The 24306-nt window shown below is 33.7% G+C and overlaps 1 protein-coding gene across 1 annotated transcript in view; it reads left to right on the forward strand.

Moving 5' to 3' along the window:
• The window catches only part of LOC127860780 (nephrin-like), a 61123-nt gene extending 46897 nt beyond the window's left edge, over nt 1-14226 (forward strand). The window contains exons 9-15 of the mRNA XM_052399058.1: nt 3633-3977; nt 10294-10602; nt 13009-13158; nt 13241-13294; nt 13448-13484; nt 13806-13876; nt 14210-14226. Coding sequence (XP_052255018.1) covers nt 3633-3977; nt 10294-10602; nt 13009-13158; nt 13241-13294; nt 13448-13484; nt 13806-13876; nt 14210-14226 — 983 coding nt within the window. The remainder of the gene's footprint in view (nt 1-3632; nt 3978-10293; nt 10603-13008; nt 13159-13240; nt 13295-13447; nt 13485-13805; nt 13877-14209) is intronic.
• Nucleotides 14227-24306: the final 10080 nt, after the last annotated feature.

The raw sequence follows: 24306 nt of genomic DNA on the forward strand, positions 1-24306 counted from the left end.
TTCTGGAAGTAACATTCTGAGTCACAAAGAATAAGGCCTGCTTATATCACTACCTTCTCGAATGTCACAAACATCGTCAGGTTAAGTGTTTTCTCAACGTGCCCCACTGCGGGAACATCTCCTCTTGACTGCACCGTGACATCGCTGGACATCCTGTCTGCTCCTCTGGACCGCATGGTCAAATCCCTGAACATCCTGTCTTCTCCATTGAACCGCACAATCACATCGCCAGACATCCGGCGGTTTGTTTCACTGGACCACCCCGTCACATCCACGGACATCTGGGAACCCTTTCAATTAACATTGTAGTACACATTTACGATACGATACATTTTTCGAAGATACATAATTGCTAAAGTCCAAAGCATATGATTATTAATGTTCAGTACTTAACTACTTACATTGGCATCTCAATCGCTGTATATATTTGACGAGCATGGCGAGCTATTCGTCTACTTATTAAGATTACAAAATTCTCTCGTAAGTTAACATTGTCGTACGATCGTTTATGAAACGGCCCCCAGGTCTGCTCCACTACACTATCACATGGCAGATGGCTGTTATTCCTTCCCTTGTTTCTTCTTCCCAGATTGCATCATCAATCCGCACTTTCCCTACCTCACTCTCGTGCTCAAACAACTGGCGTTTGTGCTCAAGTACACGATGTTCCTGTTCGCGTCTGTGTTTCTCTTCTAGCGTTCTCAGCTTGTGTTCTACAAGCAAGCATTTGGCCCTGGCACTTCTTTAGTTTGACCGCGATGACCCTGTTGTACTTGCACGGCTTACTGAAGATATGATAATTGTTATCAGGCGCCTTCTCATCAGCGACAAGCCACTGTGAAAGTCTCTCCTGGAACTTGTTGAAATTCTTCCGAGAACATTCAAAAGATTTGGATAAATCTTCACACATTACTGAGTCCGTACACGAACTTACACACTCTAGATAAACACATTTTAATTTCTCACACAATCTGTCGTTCAGCTGCTTAACATTCTCATAATTTTCGTATAAAGACACATTTTCTTCCAGTTGTTTATAAAGCTTCGTTAAATTTGCTATCTGGGTCAAACGTGAACGCTTGGCACTATTAAAGTCTTTTGATCCGTGAAACACCATTTTGTTTCTTATTAAAATGTTCACATATGCCTTCAATCTTGAATCTTCTTTACATTAGGGTTCTTTCTTCACACACAAAGTTGAAATTTGTTTCTCCACACAAAGTTGAAATTTGTTTCTCCACAGGTGATTAAGAACTGCTTATCCACACGGAAATATGTTGAGAATTGGAGGAGTTCCGCCGTTCAATATGTAGAAACAAGATATCTGTCTTAAATTTTATTCGTGGATGATTCTCTAAAAACATACAATGCATATATAATATAGACAGTCAAACATACAAAAAAATTAAAATATTATGTAAATGTAATAATTCAAACAATGGCGCTCACATAATAATAATACATACAGAAATATATGTATACAATATAAATATCAACAATATAATTACCAACATCAATTATTCCATACTCGCAAAGGCCTCACTCTTAAAACAATTCCAAACTTAACTGATATAAACGTAAATCAACAATAGCAATAAATGATGTCGGATGCGTTAATGTATTTGGTGCCAATGTTATAATTAAGATTCGCGTAAATTAACGTCGTGAATAGAATGCATTCACAAAGTATACTGTTAATTAGTATGCTTGTTAGTTTTAAGCTCTCTTTTTGTGTTTTCATAGAATTTGCAGGGTCTTTCCTTCTGTCTGTGTGTTCTTCCGTCCTTTAATTCTTTGCATATGGTATGCAGGGGATAACTATGAAAGTATTGACAGGATTCAAATGAAACTGATCATATCTATAGAGTTTTTCCTTTAATCAATTTTCTTATGCAGATTGTATCTTCTCTAGTATTGAAGGTATATAAATACAACTTTGTAAATATGTGGGATGTCATTGAAAGAAAGTGCAGATTACAAGAACCAAAACTCTCTTATAAGAATTGTGTAGTTATTGCCCTTAGCTTTTTTGTATATTGTGTTTATGTTGCAATGCATAAATCTGCAAGTGTTGAAGGTATTTAATGATCAAACTTCAATCAGTAATAATTATTAATGGCTTTAAGAGAAGATCCTAAGTAGAATGGCCATTCATTTCTGTAAAGTGATTACAGGTTTTGTTTTGCCCTTTGTTAATTTTTCATGTGCCAAGCATACATTTTGTTAGCATTGATGGGATTAAAATGGAACTTATTTACAATAAAATTGAAGACATTAATAGGAAACTTTATAAATCTACAGTGTGGGTAATTGCAGATTGCATGAACTGTTACAACTTCTGCAGTATTTTTGAAGTTATTGCCCTTGGTATTTTGTGTGTGCAAATGCCCAATTATATATAATGTAATTTTATTGTATTGTGCAGATCATTACTCAAATAGAACAAATAGAATAAATAATGAAGCATTCAGATGAATTGCTGAGGAAGAGAGTCATTACTCTTTCGTTGATACTTATGGAGTTATTGCCCTTTGTAAAATTTGATTTTACAGAACATAATTAATAGTATTTAATTGATTGCAATGATAATATATTTATCAAATGAAGACATCAGCTTTTTGCAAACTTGATGGTTAATATTGTTATATCATTTGGGGGGCGTTTGGCACTGACAGTTATAGCAATTGTATTTATTGTTGTTTGTGTTTGTTGTGTGCTTTTTCTGTGTTCGAATGTCGAATTGTAATTTGCCTCAAATACATGATCTTGTATAGTAAATGATTTTCTGCTGATGCAACTGTTCTGTCTATTTGCCTATATTTGATGGAAGGTTGAACAATATGGAATTTTAGAGATTAAAGTTTAAAGTTACATATGTTGTTTTTTAAATGCCCGCAAGTCTGTATGCTAAGAATCTCCATTTGCTAATTTCCGTATAGTTACTGGGCGGAATAAATTAGGTTGAATAATCTTAAACTGTGGATGATCTTACAGAAAGGAATCTTGGCTGTGGTGCTTTGGGCAGAATTATGGTCCTTTGTCTGTTTTACCACTACTGAGAATATATTCCTAAAGTGCAGTGTTTTAAACTCATCTTTAATTCTGGGAAAATTTCACAGTATAATTATTTAGAACAGAATTTCGGCTGGGACAAGTTTTGGCAGTATAATTGCCCTTTGTCAGTTTTGCCACTATATTATATTTTGTCTCAAAATTGTGTTTTGTTTCCTTTTTAACTACCAGTTGAATGCGACTCAAACTTTCAGAAATGATTAACCTTAATGTGTAAATTATCGTAAAGATAGGAAATGTGAATTTGAACAGTTTTGGCTGTAGAATATATAGTGGATTTCTCCGTGTCCAAACATATGTTTTTGAAAACAAATGTGTGTGTGACACGTTTCTACTTTTATTTGAAAATCTACTGATTAACTGCAGAGAAGTTACTGTTTCCACAAATGCATCTGTGACTTGTACTTAATAACTTTGAACAAGTCCTTAGTTTCATTACCTATTTACACAATATTGCACAGCCATTACATAGTTTACTATAATTATTAAATTACTGAAGAATGAGACTTAAAGATATTACTTATATTTTTATAAAGCTACACATAACATTTCTTTTTCAGATGTCCCAGTCATCACATCGCCAGATGAGACAACTCCAAACAGGATTGCATCTGAAATTAATACAAATGCATCAATTATTCTTCAAGTTTATTCGAACAGTGGGGATGTGAAGGTTTCAGTATTTAAAGTCTTGAATGGCTCTAGAGGACAGACTTCCGTAGGATCAGTAAACATGTCTTCTACATATGTACACCTTCCTGTGTTTAACCGAAAATTTCCAATAGAAGGCACACTTATCAATATTTCAATCTTAATGGAGCAAACAGAAGACTTTGGATTGTATGAAGCAATAGTTTCCAATGCGATAGGAAACAGGGCCCTACGCATCAATGTTGAAGCTCAAGGTAAAGTATTTAAATGACACTGTGTTCTAAAGTCATGACTCCAATAGACAATTTGGTTTTATACCTAAAAGAAGAACTTGGGATATCATTATAAATATTGTTCATTTGTCTGTCACATTTCGCCTTAGGCGGAGGGATATTGTTTTGGTGTTGTTCGTCCGTCCGTCCTTCCGTCTTTCCGTCCGTCTTTCCGTCCGTCCGGAGCCATATCTTGGAAGTGCTTTGGCGGATTTCATTGAAAATTAGTATGAGTATATATATGGATAAGCGAATGGCATTGTACACAATCTGTTAATAACAGAGTTATGGCCCTTTGTATCTTGACAAAAATGCTTTTTTTGTGTGTCCGGAGCCATATCTTGGAAGTGCTTTGGCGGGTTCATTGATGAATATCAATAAGAGGATGATGCACGCCAAATGGCATTGTACGTCATCTGTTAAACACGGAGTAATGGCCCTTTGTATCTTGAAAAAAATGCTTTTTTGTGTGTCAAATATAACACTTTTGTGTCCAGAAGCATATTTCTGGAGATATCAATTCAACGAATTTGCTTGTGAGGGTTAATTTTATATTTAACATGGGACTGGCGGGCGGGCGGGTGGACCAAGCTTTACTATGTCATTCATTGTGAGATTTTAAAATCATTGGCACATTTGTTCACCATCATGGGACGGTGTGTCGCACGAAAGAAGTACTTCAATATATGCAAGGTCAAGGCCTCCACGACTAAAAATAGATTTATTTTGAAACAAAGGGGGGTTAATTATTAACAATCAGTTTAGTTTGAGTTGTCTCCTTTTATCAGACTTTTTTCACATTGAAAACCTGGTTTTGTGTCAATTTTGTCCCTTGGTTCTTGTTAGTACATCTGAGTGCTCGAGATGAGCTATTGTGATCACATAATGTCCATTCATGTGCAATGTGCCCGTGTGTGGCCAGTTTGTAATTTCAGCTCATTACAACTCTAGAGGCCACAGTTTTAATCGAAATGAGATTTGGTCATTATGTTTATCTGAACAATATCTTGGCTGAGTTTAAATCTGTGTAATGTGTGTCCAAATGCTAATTTCCCATGTCAAATCTTAAAGAAAACTTTTTTGCAAACTAGAAGCCACATTTATGGCTTAATACTGATGGAACTATGCAATAATGTTTATTTTCTCCCGCCATAGGCATATATTGTTTTGGCGTTGTCCGTCCGTCCGTCCATCTTTCTGTCCGTCCTTCCGTCCGTCCAGCATTTTTGTGTCTGGAGCCATACCTTGGAAGTGCTTTGGTGGATTTCATTGAAACTTGGTATGGGTATATATATGGATAAGAGGATGATGCATGCCAAATGGCATTGTATACCATCTTTTAATAACATAGTTATGGCCCTTTGTATCTTCATAAAATGCTTTTTTTATCAGCTTAGAGCTTTATCTCCATTAACACATAAGCCAGAGCCATGAAACTTGACATAGTTGTTCTCAATCATCTGGGTGGCGTGCTTTACATTCAGCCTCCATAATCCTAGGGGCTAATTCATGACCCTTTATATCTTAAAAAAATGCTTTTTAATATAAGCTTACTTTTTTTCTCCATTAACACATGAGCCAGAGCCATGAAACTTGCCATAGTTGTCCTCAATCATCTGTGGTTGCTTCACATTCAATACCCATAATCCTAGGGGCTAAGGTAATGGTCACACATTGAGGTCAAAGGTCACAAATTTGATGAATTATTCATTATTAAGTCATTCATTTACTATGCATCAAGGGATTCTGTAATAACTATCCACAATTGTTCGCAATTTTCTAGCTGAGTGTCAAATATAAGATCCAGGTTGCTAGAGTAATAGACAAAGTTACACAAAAAGGTCAAAATCACACTTTTGATTAAATATGTCTTATTTGGTAATGATTCTACCATGCTAAAATGGATTCTCAAAATGTCCTGATGTATTTTTTCTCAATTATCAGGTAGTGTAAGATATTTGTGTGTTTGACCTAAGTCAAGGTCACACATCAAAGGTCACACATTGTAGAAATATTTATTATTTAGCCATTATTTTACTATGCATCAGTGGATTCTGTAATAACCTTCCATAATTCTTCTCCATCTTCTTCCTTGCTGTGTGTCATATGTTAGATTCATGTCTAGGGTTGAGGTCAAGGTTCATGTCTAGGGTTAAGGTCAACATCACACAATATACTTCATGTAAGGTCATGCAATTTACATCAAGGGTCAAGGTAACACAAATGTTTCATGTAAGGTTGTACGCTAAACCCCTAAACTGACCAGCATTTTTTCCACAATTATGTATACATCTTTGTACTTAGAAATTAAAGGCTATAGATGTTGTGATCCAACAAGGGAGAGCATATAGTCTCTGACTTGTCTTTCTTACCTTCTCTCATAATTTTATCGGGAGGAGGAAATTGATTTGGCGTTGTCCATCCGTCCTTTTATCTGGGTGAGATTGTTTTGGCGTCGTCTATCTGTTCAGAAAACTTTTGTGTCCAGAAGCATATTGTGGAACAAAACTTATTTGGCGGGGGATATCAATTCAACGAATTTGCTTGTTTAAACAATTTCTAGGTTGAGTATGGTATATGGGTCTTGTGCGCTCAAAATAGTCACCAGTTCAAATCTTAGAAAAAATCTTGTTTCCACTTCAGAGGCCATTGATGATTCCATTTGGATGAAAATTTGTCAGAATGCTTATCTTGACATTTTCTTGACTGGGTTTGAATTCGGACTATGTGCCTCCAAAATTCGGTCTCTAGGTCAAATCTTATAAAGAACACATTGTTTTCACTCTAGTTGCAACACTTATGACGCAATCTTGATGAAACATGGTCAAATGTTTATTTTGACAATATCTTGACAGAATTTGATTGTGTTTCGAGTGTTTTAGAAAAAACCTTGTTACCACTCCAGTCATAAATTCAGCTTATGTATTTTGAGAGAAAACAATTATTTGTTTTGAATATAGGATTGACTCAGTAACCCCCTTTTTTGCAATTATATGTATAATAGTTTAATTTACTTGCATGTATCATGTGTGTGTTATTGTTATTCAAGGTTTGATTGTTTTAAAAAGATGGCATAAAGCGTTCCCACTGCCTGTCTGTCCACTTGAAGCATCTGTTTTCCTACCACAAAAGTCAAGTCATACTTAGTGGATACAGGTCAAATTTGGACATAAACAGCTTGAAAATTCACCTGTTTCATTACTTCATTGTAACTCTTACAGGTCAATTTTGCCAATAACAGCATGCATGAGACAAATGTGGAATGTGGAGGCATCTGTACTTTGGATTTATTTCGGAACAGTATTACACTGTACGTAGTCATGACACATTTTATCAATTATAATGGACATCAACAATTTCAGATCTTTATGGGACGGATGAAAAGTAAAGTGTTGTTTTAATATTGTTTTACATTTTTGTGAGCCAACAAAAACAGTTAACAATGTTGACAACATTATTCAATGTGTAATAATTTTAGGTTTATCAAATGCATAGTTCCTACAGTAAAAAAAAAATGGAATTATTAATTTCAATCAAGTGAATGTAGTGATTGTTCTTTAATTTTGACGATTTTATTTCAATAGACACTGAATGGTGTTCAAGGTACTGGAAAAAAAATTGGCATCAACTTGATAAAAGTTGCATATTTTATTGGCGACTACTCTTTTTGAGCCAGCTGCAACCCTATTTATGTCATAATTGGATTTGAAAATAAATTGTGACAAAGCACCATTATATCAAATGATGTGTTGTGTGCAAAACCATGTATTTCATTTAATGGTCAAGGTCACAGTAGACACTTAATACTTGTGAATATTTTTATATGGATTACACTAAATATTCGTGAATATTTTTTTTATGGCTGAAGTGAAAGAACAAGTTTATGCCTGGCCAATAAATTTGTTAAGTCTTGGTGGATTTGAAAATAAATTTACTCTGAAGATTCCAAATCTTGATAAAGCATAATGCTTGCTTTTAAGGTCACAATTGATGCTTTAGGCATACTCCCCATATAACGTTTTTGTGAGAAGATGTGTTCCTGTCCAGCCAATAAGTAAGTCAAGCATGATGGGATATCAAAATGAATAAGCACAAATCATCACTATATCAAGATGGACTGTCATATGCATCAACCATGTATATTGCTTTATGTTCAAGGTCTCAGTGGACGTCTGGTGCATATTCCTTATATTGTTATAGAGAAGGTTCATGTTTGTGGCTGATCCATAAGTTTGTTCTGCATTTTGGGATATTGAAATAAATTGGCGCAATGATCATCATATCATGTTGATTTACCTGTACGCTATGTATTTACTCTTTTAATGGTAAAGGTCACAGTGGACTCAACAAATTATGTTCATTGTACTTCCATGGTAATAGTGAGAGTTTAAGTTATGTTCAACTGACTCTTAAGCCCAGTGCCCCAGATAAGCTGCGTATCTGCGTCTTGCACCCTTTTAAAATGTTTAAAAACGCAAAGAAATACATCATGCGTATTGAAAACGCACCCGATTTGCCTTTTACGTAAATTCGTAACATTCGATGCGTATAATACAATGGCTTCAATCGAAAATGCATTGCTCCTTTTTGGTATTTTTTGTTTTATTTTCGTAACGCGACGACGCTTTCATATAGCAAGCGCCTGTATGGCGGAGCAGGAAAACAGTCAAAGTAATTCAAACGCTCTGCGGACAAGAGTTCATAGTTGAATAAAGCGTGTGACCAAATTATTTACGACGACATACATGCGTTTTCAATCTAACTTAATATGTCGTTCATTGTGCATGTATTTGTAAAGCGTCTGTACTTTCAGTTTCTATTACAATGCGTTATAAAATGTCTAAGAGAGGTCAAAAGACGTCCACAATTGTTGCGCCAAAATATCAGTCAATTGCAAACGTTTTCGAACCAAGAAAGCAAGAGCCAATAAGTGCCGAATTATTTGTGTTATCAAATTTGTTAAATTTTAAAGTTTATATTATGGACAGCTTCAAGGATTAAAGATGATATGAAACATCAGTTTATTAAAGTGAATTATACCCCCACAAACGAAGGAGTGAACTTGTCTGTCGGTCGGTCGGTCGGTTGGTCTGTCAGTCTGTCTGTCGGTCCGTATTAAGTGTCCGCTCTCTAATTCAAGTAGTTTTCATCCGATATTTACCAAACTTGGTCAGAAGTTGTATCTGCATGATGTCTAGGCCAAGTTCGAACGTGGGCCTTGCCGGGTAAAAACTAGGTCACGGGGTCACTTAGTGCGTTTTAAACATTCAGCATTTTGTCCGCTCTCTAATTCAAGTAGTTTTCATCCGATATTCACCAAACTTGGTCAGAAGTTGTATCTTGATAATGTCTAGGGCAAGTTTGAATATGGGTCATGCCGGGTCAAAAACGAGGTCACGGGGTCACTTAGTGCGTTGTAAACATCACAATGTTGTCCGCTCTCTAATTCAAGTCGCTTCCATCCAATCTTCACCAAACTTGGTCAGAAGTTGTATCTAGATGATGTTTAGGTCAAGTTTATATATGGGTAATGCCGGGTCAAAAACAAGGTCACAGGGTATCTTAGTGCGTTTTAAACGTTTTAACCATGTTGTCCGCTCTCTAATTCAAGTAGTTTTCATCCAATCCTCACCAAACTTGGTCACAAGTTTTATCGAAATGATCTCCAGGACAAGTTTATACATGGGCAATTCCGGCCCTAAAACTAGGTCACGGGGTCACTTAGTGCGTTTTTTAACATTCAGCATGGTGTCCGCTCTCTAATTCAAATAGTTTACATCCAATCCTCACCAAACTTGGTCAGAAGTTCTATGGAGATGATCTTAAGGCCAAGTTAGAACATGGGCCTTTCTTGGTCAAAAACTAGGTCAAGGGGTCACTTAGTGCGTTTTAAAAATTGAGCATGGTGTCCGCTGTTTTTTGTGAAGACGACATGCAAAATAGTATATGTCAATGCGGCATGTGGGGTTATTCGTCACGTCTGTGACAAAGCTCTAGTTCAAAATTGGTCCAAGGGTGCAGATTAATTTTCATTTTTGTCAAATTGAAAACTGTAATAAACTCAAAACACAATCATTTTAGTGTCACTATGTGAATTCAGATGAGTGATCCTGTCCATGCCCTCTTGATTCGAATAAATATGAAATTTTATTGGTTCGTCTACAATTACAGCTTGCTGGACATTCATCACTCTAAAAATAAGTCCAAGAATAATTATTTTCATTTCATGAAATATTTCACTTGTTGATGTTTTGTCATGGATGAAACAGATAACGTCTTGTATGTTTTGCTTTTCCAGGTCCACCACAGCCACCACATGATGTTGTTATAGAAGAAATCAATGACCATTCCGCAGTAATATCCTGGAAACATGGCTTTCATGGTGGTTTTCCACAGACTTTTGTTATACAAACCAGCTTTGATGGAAACTCTTGGAAGAATGCAACCACTGTTGAAGGAGAAATGCTTATGACTGTGCTTCGTATTAACGCAACAATAACTGGTCTTGAGCCAGCAACTCAGTATTTCGTTAGAATGTTCTCATTCAACTCAAAAGGAGCAAGTACACTTTCGGAGAACAAAAACTTCACAACCTTCAAAGAACTGGGTAAATATTTATCGGTCACCTTAGCTTTGGAACAGGTTAAAGTCAGTGAATTTTCATCTGCATTTGGCATTATATTTACAAACCATTCATTTTTTCAACATGCAGTTTTAAAACGACTACAAATATTTTGTCACATTATATCACATATAAGACGCCTCTTCATCGAGAAAAGTTCAAGGAGACATTAAGGGGTCAAATGTCAGAATTTGGCATTTTACTTCTCGTCCGAACTGTAAGCAATCATCATGAAATGTAACAATAATTCACTATACATTTAAAAAGGTCGTCAATTGCAAGTTCTCGCAGAAAAACGGTCGTTTTTTCCATTATATATTATAATTTCCCAAATGTGTGTGTGTGCCCATTTCTCAATTACTTCTGGTGGGATCATAATCAACTTGTCAGTGTGGAATAAGCTAAATGTGCAGATGATTGTTTAAATGGGATTTCGGATGCAACAAATATGGCCAGAATAATTATGACGGTTTTTTTACTTTTTATTATATATTTCACAAACTTTGTATTAGAGTTTCTTTGACTGCTTAGCGTATTTGCTCAAACTTTAACTTATAAATGACATTGACGTGTGGATTTATTATTAAGAAAGGAGTTTTGGGATGCGTTTTTTTTTGCTAAATAATGGTCCTTTGTTAAATTTAACATCACCTGAGCACATTGTCTGCTTAGATTAAAAAAAGTATTTCGTTGAAATTAAAGGAAAAGCATGAACAAAATGAGAACTTATTATGAGATTGCATATTTATACTTATTTAGTTAAATTATGAAATTTTGTCATTTGAAGCTGAGCATGATTTGGTTATGATGAGCTTCTGTGATCATCTTTCTCCTTTGTTTCGTCGTCCTTTGTGAATATTTAACATTTACCTTGCAGAAGCCACATTTATTGCCCAATCTTTATGCACCTTGGTCATAACATTTTTTCCCAATAATAAATTTGCCTAATTTGAAACTGGGTCACGAGGACTTAACAACAAGGTTATTAAGTCACCGTAAAGAAAGAGCTTGTGAATGCTCGTGTAGTCACATGTTTTGTCTAACCATCATGAAACTTTCTGATTGCATTTGTTATACTCTCGACCGGGTTCGAAATGAAGTATGTCCGTTAAAATCGTGGCTTCATAAGGGTTGAATAGTTTTCCTTATTTGTCTAAAGTAAAACCTAGAAATTTCAATTAAGCCCTCTTAGCCTTAAACTTGCTCAGACGCTTGATAAAATTATATCTCGCCGTGTTTGTAACTGTTTGGGGTGTTCTTAAAAACATTGCCGACAGTGAGCGGAGAGGTTTTAATATATGAATATTTAGTGAAACATTTTGAAAAATATACAAATTAGGAATTTTTACCAAGCCTGATGAAACATGCTCAGAACAGGTGTTCTAACAATACCCAAGCTGAGTTCGAAAATGAGTATCGTCTGTTTAAATAAAAACACATGGCTTACTAACAGAGTGCCTTGACTTTCCATTTGTTGCTATATTCCTAAAACTTCTGTAGTTTGTAATTATTCTTATTAAATCACATGTGTGTACATAAACATCATGAAACTTGCTCAGGACACTTGATAAAATGATATATTCGCCGAGCTAGACAATCATCCTTGTCCCTTCAAAAACATTGTTGACAGGTGTGTGATGCATTTTTCTTATCTTGCTGTTGTGAAACCTTCGAAACAGTATACATTTTTTTTTACCAATTTATCATGAAATTTGCATGTCGCATCTTTTATAATTATGACAATCGTTTCAATCTGTTGAAAAACATTGCCACAGCCAAGGGTGGAAAGTTTCGCTTGTATATCTTTAATTAAAAAAGTGATCACTAAAAAAGTCACATATTGATGGAATATAAAAACAACTTAGCACATAAGAAAACAACCAACAGGAAATGGGCCACGTGTAAATCCGTCACATTATCCTTAAATATGAAGGTCACCTTTAAAGATCAAAGCTACAACTTTTGCCATAGAACAGCTTTGTTTATTTTTATTTATTTATTAGGATGAAACTTTAAATATCATAATGATCTAGCCGGAGATAAAATATTGGACCTGTAATTCAATTTCACAGTTTGTTAATTACTTACACCAGTTGTCAGCTTTAGCCTATTATGTTGTTTGTATAATGTAGATTGTTTAATGTGGCGAATAAGCTCAGTCTTGTTTGTAGAATCATCAAGATAAATTGACGCAATAATAATTATTGTCAATTCAAGTAAACGTGTTTGTTCTATGGATAAGTGTTGCTTTTTATATAAAGCAAGAGTCTGCATTTAATGGCGCTATGGTCTTGTTTCGCATTCAACACTATTTTAATATTAAAGTTGCAGTAGTGACTTCTATGTGACCATTGTATATATTATTTACATGGGTGCTTACATGTGTTTTAGATAAAGTTTCATCCGAAAGCAGTTCCAAAGCGGGGGTGATTGCCGGAAGTATTGTGGGAGGACTAGTTGGACTATTTGTCGTTGTGATGACTGTGGTTGCACTTAGAAAATACGAACTCATATTTAATTGTAAATGCGTTCGTAAGCCGGGTAAATACATTTAAACTTCTTTAAACATGAAACATATGTTATTGCATGCTTTGATATATTAATAATAGTGTGCTTATTTCAGAATCCACCGAAAAAGTGCTGTATGAGGCATCGGCTGTTTTAGCGATAAACAATGGTACGAAGCTTAGATGGAAAATGCTGACATATGCTTGAGTTAAACAAGTTGAATAAATATAAGCCTTTTCATTATCCATAGCATAACGTATCCGTTTAGTACATTTTTATTTGTGTAAGATAAGTATACGTAGTGTGTGTTTTTTAATTGTAGTGGAATATGAGTCCCTTGGAAATCGAAATGATATACGGTACGTTAAACTGCGTATGAATTGTGGTATTCAAACATATTTAATCGAACAATTGAAATCTCATTTATTTCTTAAAACAAAACAAGCATTTATGATAAACATGCTTCACTGAACATGTATTAATTTAGAAAAAAATAATATAAGCTTTTCACTAGTGATTGTAACTAGATTTTAGTATTTAAACAGTAACTTAAGATTATACCTTCTATTAAACCACAGCTGAGTCACAAGTAAAAAATGCACCTGAATAGTCTTAAGAATTTGTAAATGCATCTAGCATAAACTTGTCTCATAATACCGTAAAATGAGTTCTGTTTCTAGACGCGACCAACCTGAGATCAACACTAGGTATAACGACAATGCACTGGGGACAAATGCGTACGAGAGTTTAGGTGAGTTTTGTATGTGTAGAACATGCAGTTTCTAACATTACCACATTTGCACGTCTCTACCTCTGCTGATACAACAATAATACTATATTGTTTACTAAAGTATACGTTAATTAAGTGTTTTTATTTTACTCAATAATGTAGAACCTAGTCTTTAGAACAAAACTATATCAAACTTTTGTTCTCATGATGCAATTTAAAATTATATGTCAGTGCAATATCATTCTGAATTATTGCGACGTTGCTACTATGTAATGATGCACGGTGCTTGTGTTTGTCGTCGCGCTCGGATTTAAGCTTTTCCCAAAAAATAATAATGTTTGTTTTCTATTTCAGATGCTAATCAGAGGTAACAACGCACCTTTCATCTCCATTAATATCTAGCTGTGAGATAAATCATGAAATTTTGATGTAACATTCTACGAGGATCTCAAGGTATTGCACGTGTATATTCAATTTCATGTTTTATTCATAGCAGCAAGCATGTGTACTCGGAATTGGGACGTCAGACAGGAAAAGGAAAGACACGTCCGTATGAAAATACCGCTGTAAATCTAGATTCAGGTGACAACATAATAATATTTATACATCTTTAAACCTTCTATTTCAAGTGCATTAAAATGACGTTATTCCCAATATTATTTCCAAACAAGAAGCCATTGAACAAATATTAAATAAACACACATTATTTCTGTATTGCAGGAAACGCTGTGTATGTGAATACCACGTTTGAAAATGCCTAACAGGCAATCCACTTATGGTCTAATGGTGGACTTATCGCGCTTTTGAAGCATCGGTGTTATTTGTTTGTTAGATCAACATTACGATTATCTTATTATATTCTATTTTATTCTATTCTTTAATTCTAACGATTCTTCTGTATACAATAAAGACCTACAAGCGGCTTTTCGACGGCCATTTATGGATTAGTTGTAACTTTTTAAGCAAATGTTTTTTAAAATAAAGTATGTCTTGAATGATTGACACATCGGTCTAATTAATATAAACGGTAAAATATTGTTTTGTTTTTAATTCATAACTATGAAAAAGCTCTACGTGGACATCTTTCACGCCATTGGAAGATCAATAGTCATAGTAGGCATCGCTATTGATAACGGTTATGACGTTTTAGGAAATTCTCGATCAAGTGCGCATTTTTATAATGTAGATAACCATAGGGACCGTTAAGTAAAAATATTCTATTATACTACATATATATACAAGGGATACAACTGTGAAAATTCCTGCACACAACCATGGTGTAAACAATAGCGAAAAATTTGCTTTCAAACGCAATAAATACACCAATTAAACTGTATTACAACAGCCAAGACATTTATCTTTCAGAAAATGATACACTTGGCAATAAAGTACAAGCTTTTCATTGAACTAAGGAAGAAAGTTTCATTCAAAATGCTCAAAAATCCTTACTTGGACACAGGTGTGCACAGATGAAAACTGAGAATTCTAGAAGTAATTTTCGTATTCCTTTGTTATAAAGCTCTTTTGCTGGTACATATTCCTTGGATAGTTTTTTTTCATAGTAAAATAGAACATAATTACTATTTAGTGAGCATATTTTGCTAGAAATTCATATCAATCTGCTTCAATTTCACAATGACAATGTTTTACTTTCATTTTGGATAGTTCACATGTATTTCTAAAATGCGATTTGATTGGTTGAAATTCCACTGCAGTAATAAATCCAGCCATTCACGTTCCACGTAACATTACCTGACAAATTGCATACAAATCCTTGAAGATAGAAGAATTGTAAACAAATTTAATATTGACGGTGTTTTACATATATGCAGTTACATGCAATTATGGAAGGTGTCTACTTTGATTAATAAAGTGTCTATGGATAATAAAACAAGGTAAAATTTGCTCAACTTCTCTGTAATTATTAAATTATGAAACAAAATGTGTCAAAGTGGGTGTGCACACCTGTGTCGCATTTCGAAATTTTTACCGTTTTTCATGAAACTTTCGTTTCAAACACAACTATGAACACTTTTACTGCTATAAACATAGTTATTATCTGATAGATAAATGTCTGAGCTGTTGTTATACAGTTTTTTTGGTGTAATTATTGCTTTTGAAAGCGATTTTTTTGCTATTGTTCAGACCATGATGTTGTGCAGAAAATTTGACAGTTGTATCCCTTGTATATATGTATATAGTATAATAGAGTATTTTTTACCTAACGATCCCTGTGTAGATAACAGGCTTAAGCATTGTATAAAATATTTCTTAATAATGTGTATGTATGCATCTTGTTGCTCATTGATAAGTAAGTACGGAATAAATTGTAATTAAAAAACGACACCTTATATTCGGTAATAAATGTATCAGTTGAAAAATTATGTACTTTGTTTCATTTATAATTATTGAATAATTGAATATTTAGTATGGATTTTTAAATTGTATTGTATGAATGTGTTATGATGAACTGTGTTATTATCGTTGTGGATACTTTTGTACATTGACAGATTTAAGCAAATAGAAAGTATGTTCTTTCAAACCAGACCACGCATGCTACTTATAAATAATGTCATCTGGAGACTTAAAATTGGCCAAATTACGTAACATCACCTGTACCAGTTTTTTAATATTGAATCCCACATTAAATAAAAAATAATATATTTTATATTTAATATATTTACATGTTTACAATATGTTTACAATAAATACATAAAAAACAATATATTTAAAATAACGTTTAAATAAATATGTTTATATACAATATGTTTTATATTTAATAAATACATTTCAATATTGAATAAATGCAATGTATGTTTATTATTAAATCATATAGTTAAAGTATAGATTATTTCGTTCTCCTATTATAATATTATATATACCCATCCATGTATATTGTAAATATAACTCAATAATAAATTCCATAATCGATCATACCTTATTTTGTCATAGTTTTGTAATATTATATATAGCCATCAGTGCATTTGTTAATATTATACGGGCGGTAAGTAATGGTATACTATACACCACACGCGACCATAAAACAGACACGGTAAATATTTTCCTTTTATTCGTTTAATCTAAAGCGTTCAACGTTTTTTTCTCCACTAACCCTACCGATACTAAGTTTGGCGCCGACCCTTTACTGTTTTATGTATTCCAGACTCGATATTCAATCATGACTGCTAAACTCAATCAAATTAACTTAATTAATACAAAATATTACGATAATTTTTAAGCATTTGATAATATTCGATAAATATATTTGAAATCATTAAATAAACTAGGTGAGGAAAGTTAAATAGAGAATTGGAAGAGTTGTACATGCCATTGTATATTCTTATTTAAATGGGAATCGACAGGTTAACGATATACAATTTTAGATGACCTACCTTCTCAATTCTTTGGGGATATTATAGTGGAAACCAATATCTTTTCTTGGTATAATAATCAGAAGCGCTAATTGATTATTAAAATGTATATAACAAATGTATGTTGATAAGCATTTTATTTTCCAAAAATGTCTTCAATCATAACAAGTCTGTAATTTAAGTAACACCATGATCGTTTTGTAGAATATTCAATTTGTTAAATTTATTGCAGTTACATCCAGTGGTGGTTTGTATTTGTCGTCCTTTTATTGAAAGCAAAATAACTTAGCTTTTACTAGAGTTGCAACACCTTAAGTTTTCGCGGGATGTAATGAGTAGGGAGATCAAATCTAATTGAAATCCGATTATTTCGAAAAAAATGGGTACGAAAAAAATTAGGTACGAATAAAAATTGGGTACGAAAAAAATTTGAACATGAAAAAATTGGTAAAAAAAAAATGGGTACGAAAAAAATATTTGGAACAAAAATATATTGGGTTCGAAAAAATATTTGGGTACGAAAAATAGTTTGCCAAAAATATGTGGGAACACAATATAATGTGGGTAGGAAAAAAATAATTGGGTACACAAACACAAATTTGAGTACGAAAAAAATAGGGTACGAAAAACATAAGGGTATGAAAAGCTATTTGGGAACGAAATAAAATGGGTACGAATAAAAAATTGGGTACGAAAAAATGTCACAGGGGTAAAAAAATGTGTGCGTATTGAAAAGCCTTGTTCATATACACATGCATACCAAATATGTGGGTTATATCTCAAGGGGCATAGAAGTTATGAGCATTTTTCGAAACCTAAACGCAAAGTGTGACGGAAAGACAGACAGACGGAGAGACAGACTGACAGTCCGATCACTATATGCCCCCTTTCTTCGAAAGGGGGCATTAAAAAGGTCATAATTATTACAAATATGTCAAGGGATATTGAAAATATTTGGGTTGGTACGCAAACATTAACATAGATTTATCAATAAAATGCATATTCTAAGTTGAAAAAACGCCATAATTATTACAAAATGCTTGATAGAGATGTCTGCTCTTGTTTATAGATTGGGGTCTTGTTGGTAAAGAAGTTTGAAAAATATGAAAGAAATATGTCAAGGGACATTGAAAATATTTTGGGTGGTACGCAAACTTTAACATAGATTTATCAATAATATGCATATTCTAAATGGAAAAAGGGCCATAATTATCACAAAAAGCTTGATATAGTTGTCTGCCCTTGTTTAAAGGTTGGGGTCATGTTGGTAACGAAGTATACAAAATATGAAAGCAATATGTCAAGGGACATAGGAAATATTTTGGGTAGTACGCAAACTTTAACATTTGAACGCTTACGCTAACAGGAACTCTAACGCCGACGCTGGCATGAGAAGGATAGCTCCACTATATATAGTCTTAAGCGCAAAAATGGCTAGGGTTTTAACATGAGCTGTCAGAGGACAGCGCGCTCGACTATTCGAGTGCTTGACAGTATAATGTAAGCCATCATGGAGAGGGGGGGTATAATGTGGGTGTATGGTCATTTAATAGATATGTTTCAAAAATAAGGAAAAACATTTTTGGGGGGGGGATTCTGGGGTGGTGCATGGGGATGGTTTGGAAGGATTGTATTGTGGTATGTCAGGTAAGTGTTGTTTTGTCAAAGTATAAATCAAATGTGATCATAAATAAAAAAGTTATGGCAATTTAAGCAAAATGTTTAATTATCTTAGTATAAAAGGGGCCATAATTCTGTAAAATGATTGATACAGTTGTTTGCTCCTGTTTATAGATTGGGATCATGTTGGTAAAGAATTATGCAAAATATGAAATATGTCAAGGGACATTGAAAATATTCGGCTAGTACACAACCTTTAACATTTGCTGCATATTCTAAGTGGAAAAGGGCCATAATTATATTAAACAATGCTTGATCAATTATCAGTGTATCTTACATCTGCATTGAGTGCTATTAGATATCATATAGCTAAATTTTGTAATAAAGTTTATGAAAATAGTAATATTAACCTATTTTGGTCAATAAAAAACACCTTAGAAGTTATTGATAAAATTGGAAATAAAAAATATAAGGTGTCACAGGTAAGTACTTATGATTTTTTCGACACTATATACAACGCTTCCTCACGCTTTAATAAAATCCAAACTTGTTTCTTTGATTGAAAAAACTTTTGCTAGAGAGAAATGTTTGTATCTAGCTTTAAACACGAAAACGGCTTTTTTTACTAATCAGATATTAGATAATTACATCATTTGGACTGGTCTTGACTTTTGTGCAGCACTAACTTTTCTTTTGGATAACTTGTTTGTTGAATTTAATGGTAAAATATTTAAACAAATTATTGGCGTTCCTATGGGTACTAATTGTGCGCCACTTATAGCTGACCTTTTTTTATATTGTTATGAAAGCGAATTTATGTTAGAATTATCTAAAACTAAGCAAGAAGATTTGATTAATTGTTTTAACCTTACTAGTAGGTATATTGGTGACATACTTAATTTAGATAATCCATTATTTGAACAATATATTCACAAAATCTACCCAAAATAACTAGTCTAAAATAGATCGTGTATATCCAATACAGACGCTGCGCATTTAGACTTACATTTAACTATTAATAATAATTTGATCAAAACTAGTTTATACGACAAACGTGACGATTTTAACTTTGAAATTGTAAATTTTCCGTTTCTAGATGGCAACATCCCTAAAGGACCTTCCTATGGTATTTACATTTCGCAGTTGGTACGTTATGCCAGAGCATGTTCGTGTATTAAAGATTTTAATGATCGTAATCTAATATTAACTAAAAAATTGCTAAAACAAGGCTTTTTGTATCATAACCTAAGAAATAAATTTGCTAGATTTTACTCTAAGTATGGTGATTTAATTTCAAAATATAATGTTTCTTTAAAATGGCATTTAAATAATGGAATCTCCCATCCATCATTTTACGGAGATGTTTTGAAGCGTGTCCGCAAATTAAAATATGTTAAACCAAATATTCATATTAAACTTTTCAATTTAATTAACTTGTTTTTATCAAAAGGATACGATGCTTATGTACTTAAAAACACGTGTTTGATGGTTTTCGATTCACTATATCTTTCTTCCCTTAAAATTTGGAATCATTAGTGATATTATAGGCATTTTTCACTGTTGAATAAAATTGTGTCATTGTGTCGTATGAACAAATCTGCATGAATATTACATTATAGGCATTTTTCACTGTTGAATAAAATTGTGTCATTGTGTCGTATGAACAAATCTGCATGTAAACTACATTTGGACTCAAATCGTACATCAAATCATTTCTGTCTTCAGTTGTCAAAACACCTATATACTGTTTGATTCCAATAATGTCGCTTTAATGGAATTACCATTTTTATTCATTTGCTTCTTAATATTAAATCACCTAAACTTGTTTTATTAGTAGCACAGCCCCATTAAAAAAAATTTGCCTTGGAATTTGTTCACGTCATTATGTCATTATGGATTTTGTGACGTCATACAACCGACTTTCCCAGTTGTAATCTACATGCATAGGTCATTGGGTTTATAACGTTCCATTTTATTTATATTTTCTCTCTGATAGGCGTTTCTTGTTTGATTTAATTATTTTTAATTTGTTTAGCAGTCACATAAACAACCAAGCTATGTAATATGGAATTTTTACACCCATTATTGCTGCTTCTTCCTGTATTTGCGCGATGATTATCTGATATATTAACTATATGATTCTATATTCTCAAATCTTTTCTATAAAGAAGGAATGTAGTTGACAATTGTTAATAGTTTTATTTGATCGTTCGTCAAAAAGTTGTAATTCTGTTACTCTTGTATCTTCAATGCAATTGAGTAATTAAATAGTAATTAAATTGAATGCGTTTTAATTCCCTTTTATTATTGTTTAATTTGAGTTACAATGCTATGACGTTAAATTTTATTTACACTTTAATGTATTTTGAATATTGCTGGGCCAAGTGTGAGGTTGAGCGCTCTATAACCAGGTTTAAACCCCCAATGCTTTGCATTGACCGTTCCAAGGCGGTGACCCCAGCTTTATTCATACTTTGTGTTTATGTTGGTTTGTATTGTGTTGTATTGTGCTGTTTTGTACTGTTTGGGCAATCGGTCACTTGCCTTAAATAAAGGACCAACTAATTGTTTTTAATGAAAATTCAATACTGCTCCAGCAGCTGGAGTTTCATTTCTTTATATTGATAGAGTTGTCTGCTCTTGTTTATAGGTTGGGGTCATGTTGGTAAACAAGTATGCAAAATATGATAGCAATATGTCAAGGGGAAATGAAAGTAATTGGGGTAGTACGAAAACTTTAACATTTGTACGCTAACGGAAACGGAAACGCTGACGTGAGTAGGATAGCTCCACTGTATATATTTTATATATAATAGTCGAGCTAAAAATACTGAAATAGCTAGGGATCTTGACCACCAAACTGGCTTGGATCTTAATTATGCTGAAATAGCTTAGGTCTTGACCGACAGTCTGGCTTGGATTTTAATTATTGTGAAATAGCTTAGGGTCTTGACCACAAATCTTGCTTGAATTTTGATTAAGCCGAAATAACTTGGGGTCTTGACACTCAAAATAGCTTGGGTTTTAATGATGCTGAAATCGATTGGGATCTTGACCACCAAAATGGCATATATTTTTAATGTGCTAAAAAAGCTTGGGGTATTGACCGCCAATCTGGCTTTGATTTAAGTACACTTAAATAGCTCAGGATTTAGACCACCAAACTGGCTTGGATTTTAATAAACCTGGAATATCTTGAGGTCTTGACCATAAAAATGGCTTACAATTTAATTATGCATAAATAGCCTGGGGTCTTGACCGCAAAAATGGCTTGGGTTTTAATAAATATTTTTTTGCATTTACCAGGCCTTTTCCCTGGTGCGCGGACTGCAATGTAGTTCTTCTTGGGTGAAAAGTCGCCTGTAAATGGCAAAATAATGCATAACAAATGCTCATTTCAAGCACGGATTGGGAATATTTCGTTAATATGTTTATAATCCTCCTCACCTAAATTGTGTTCACACCCATCTGTGTTTAAACGGGCTTTTTACCGTTCCCTGAGAACAAAGCGTTCGCTTGTGCACAGAAAGCCACGTTCAGAAGTGACTTCTCGCAAACTCTCCACCCTGGAACCGAAATACTGCTTTCGGTCCGGGGTTGTCTTCGCACTGTCTTTCCCGGTCAATCTCTCTATGGTGTACCATTTGGGTCGAAAGTCAACAAGACCTACTAGGTAAAAAGAGAAATGTACGTCGACGTACAATATGTACGTCGACGTTCAAAAATTGTACTTCAATCAACAAATATGAAGTACACTTTGAAGTATATATTTGTTCGTCAAAGTACAATTTGTAATCTGACGTACATGTTTGTACCTCGACGTACAAATTTTCTGAACAGCCAATCAAAACACTCGTCTCTTGAGCCGCTTTTCCTTCAGATTTATTCATTACTGCTAAAAATCTCTTTTTTAATTGAAGACAAAATGAATAAAAATATCCAGATTGAGAAAAGAAGTTTGAAGTATTAAATGCATTGAAATAGTTTATATACCAATTTGAAGAAGATTCAAGGTTACTTTTTATAAAATTAAAATTATAAAGCATATTGTGAGTTCTTATTGACCGTGCGGGGCGGAGTAATCACGGACCAGCGCATTACTGTGTAGGAAATTCCCGACGGTAACTAAACGGTAACTAAACAGTTACTTAACGATTTCGGGATTTAAAATATACAATAAACTCCCAGGTTTGGTCATCTTTTGTGATAACCATTATTTGCATAAGTCAGAGGTTAATTCCGCCACGCCAGGTCAATAAATACGCAAAATATCTATGAGTTAGCGGTCAAAAGTCGCATAATATGGTATAATTAATAATAATAATAATTTCCAGTTAATACGCACAATATCTATGATTTAGGGGACGATAGTCTTATTTATAATTTGGTATTAATAATAATAATACTAATTATGTTCAATGTCAAATATCTCTAAATGCAACAGATGTTAGGCGTCTTCTGATTGGCTAACACTCAAGCCGGTCAGTGAAAACTGTACGTCGAAGGCGAACCCGATAAGATCCTCCGACGAGCGAGATAACTATTCTCCATCAACGTCACCGATCTATTATTCTATTGATCCTGTCACAAATTTTTTTTTATTTTAACTGGAGAGTTTTGCTGCAATAATGACGTTATTTCGTTAAAAAAGACGTCATTTCACAGTAAAACAGAGATATTAGGTTACCTGGACATCTAGCTTTATATCTTTTGGGATATTCGGTTACCTGGTAATCGGGCTGATTTAAAGGCATGTGCCAGAATAAATCATTATAACAAATTACCTGACCAAGTTTCTTGTTTTTACATAAATTTGAGGTTCATAAACACAGCAAGGCAAATGTAAACCGAAAGCACCTGCAACCGGCTATTTTAAAGGTTACATTCAATCTAGATGGCGGCTAATATCTCAAAAATATTATTTAAAATGGTGCAAATACAAACGTTTTATTGCTCCGTAGCCGGCTACTTTCAAACATAACTGGCTTCTCAATTTTTCTGGGCAAAACTGCATCAGTAATTTCACACCATACGACAGCGCACTGTTAGTAATTAATGGTGTATGGGATATACACCCAAAGCAATGTCATACCACTTCGCTTACAATTTAAATATAACAAACAACAATAGAACATATTCTTTTATAATTAATATTATCGAAAGTGTGATTGTGCTTGTGTTTTATTTTTCATCAACAATCATAAGATATATAGGATCTGGCACGAGTTGTCATATCATACCATATTTTATTAAACGAGTTCAGGATTTTTGTTCGTAAGCGAGCCTTTTGCGAGCCTACTTACGAATTTCCTGGACGAGTTCAATAAAATATGGTATGATATGAGAACGAGTGTCAGATCTTTTTTATCTCATGCTTTCAATGAGCAAATTAAATAAATATGTACGCTAACATAATGATAAAGCCAAAATGCTGTTTACGTTTTGTGACGACATTTGACA

This window comes from Dreissena polymorpha, chromosome 15 (genome assembly GCF_020536995.1).
Source record: "Dreissena polymorpha isolate Duluth1 chromosome 15, UMN_Dpol_1.0, whole genome shotgun sequence".
Taxonomy (NCBI): Eukaryota; Metazoa; Mollusca; class Bivalvia; order Myida; family Dreissenidae; genus Dreissena; species Dreissena polymorpha.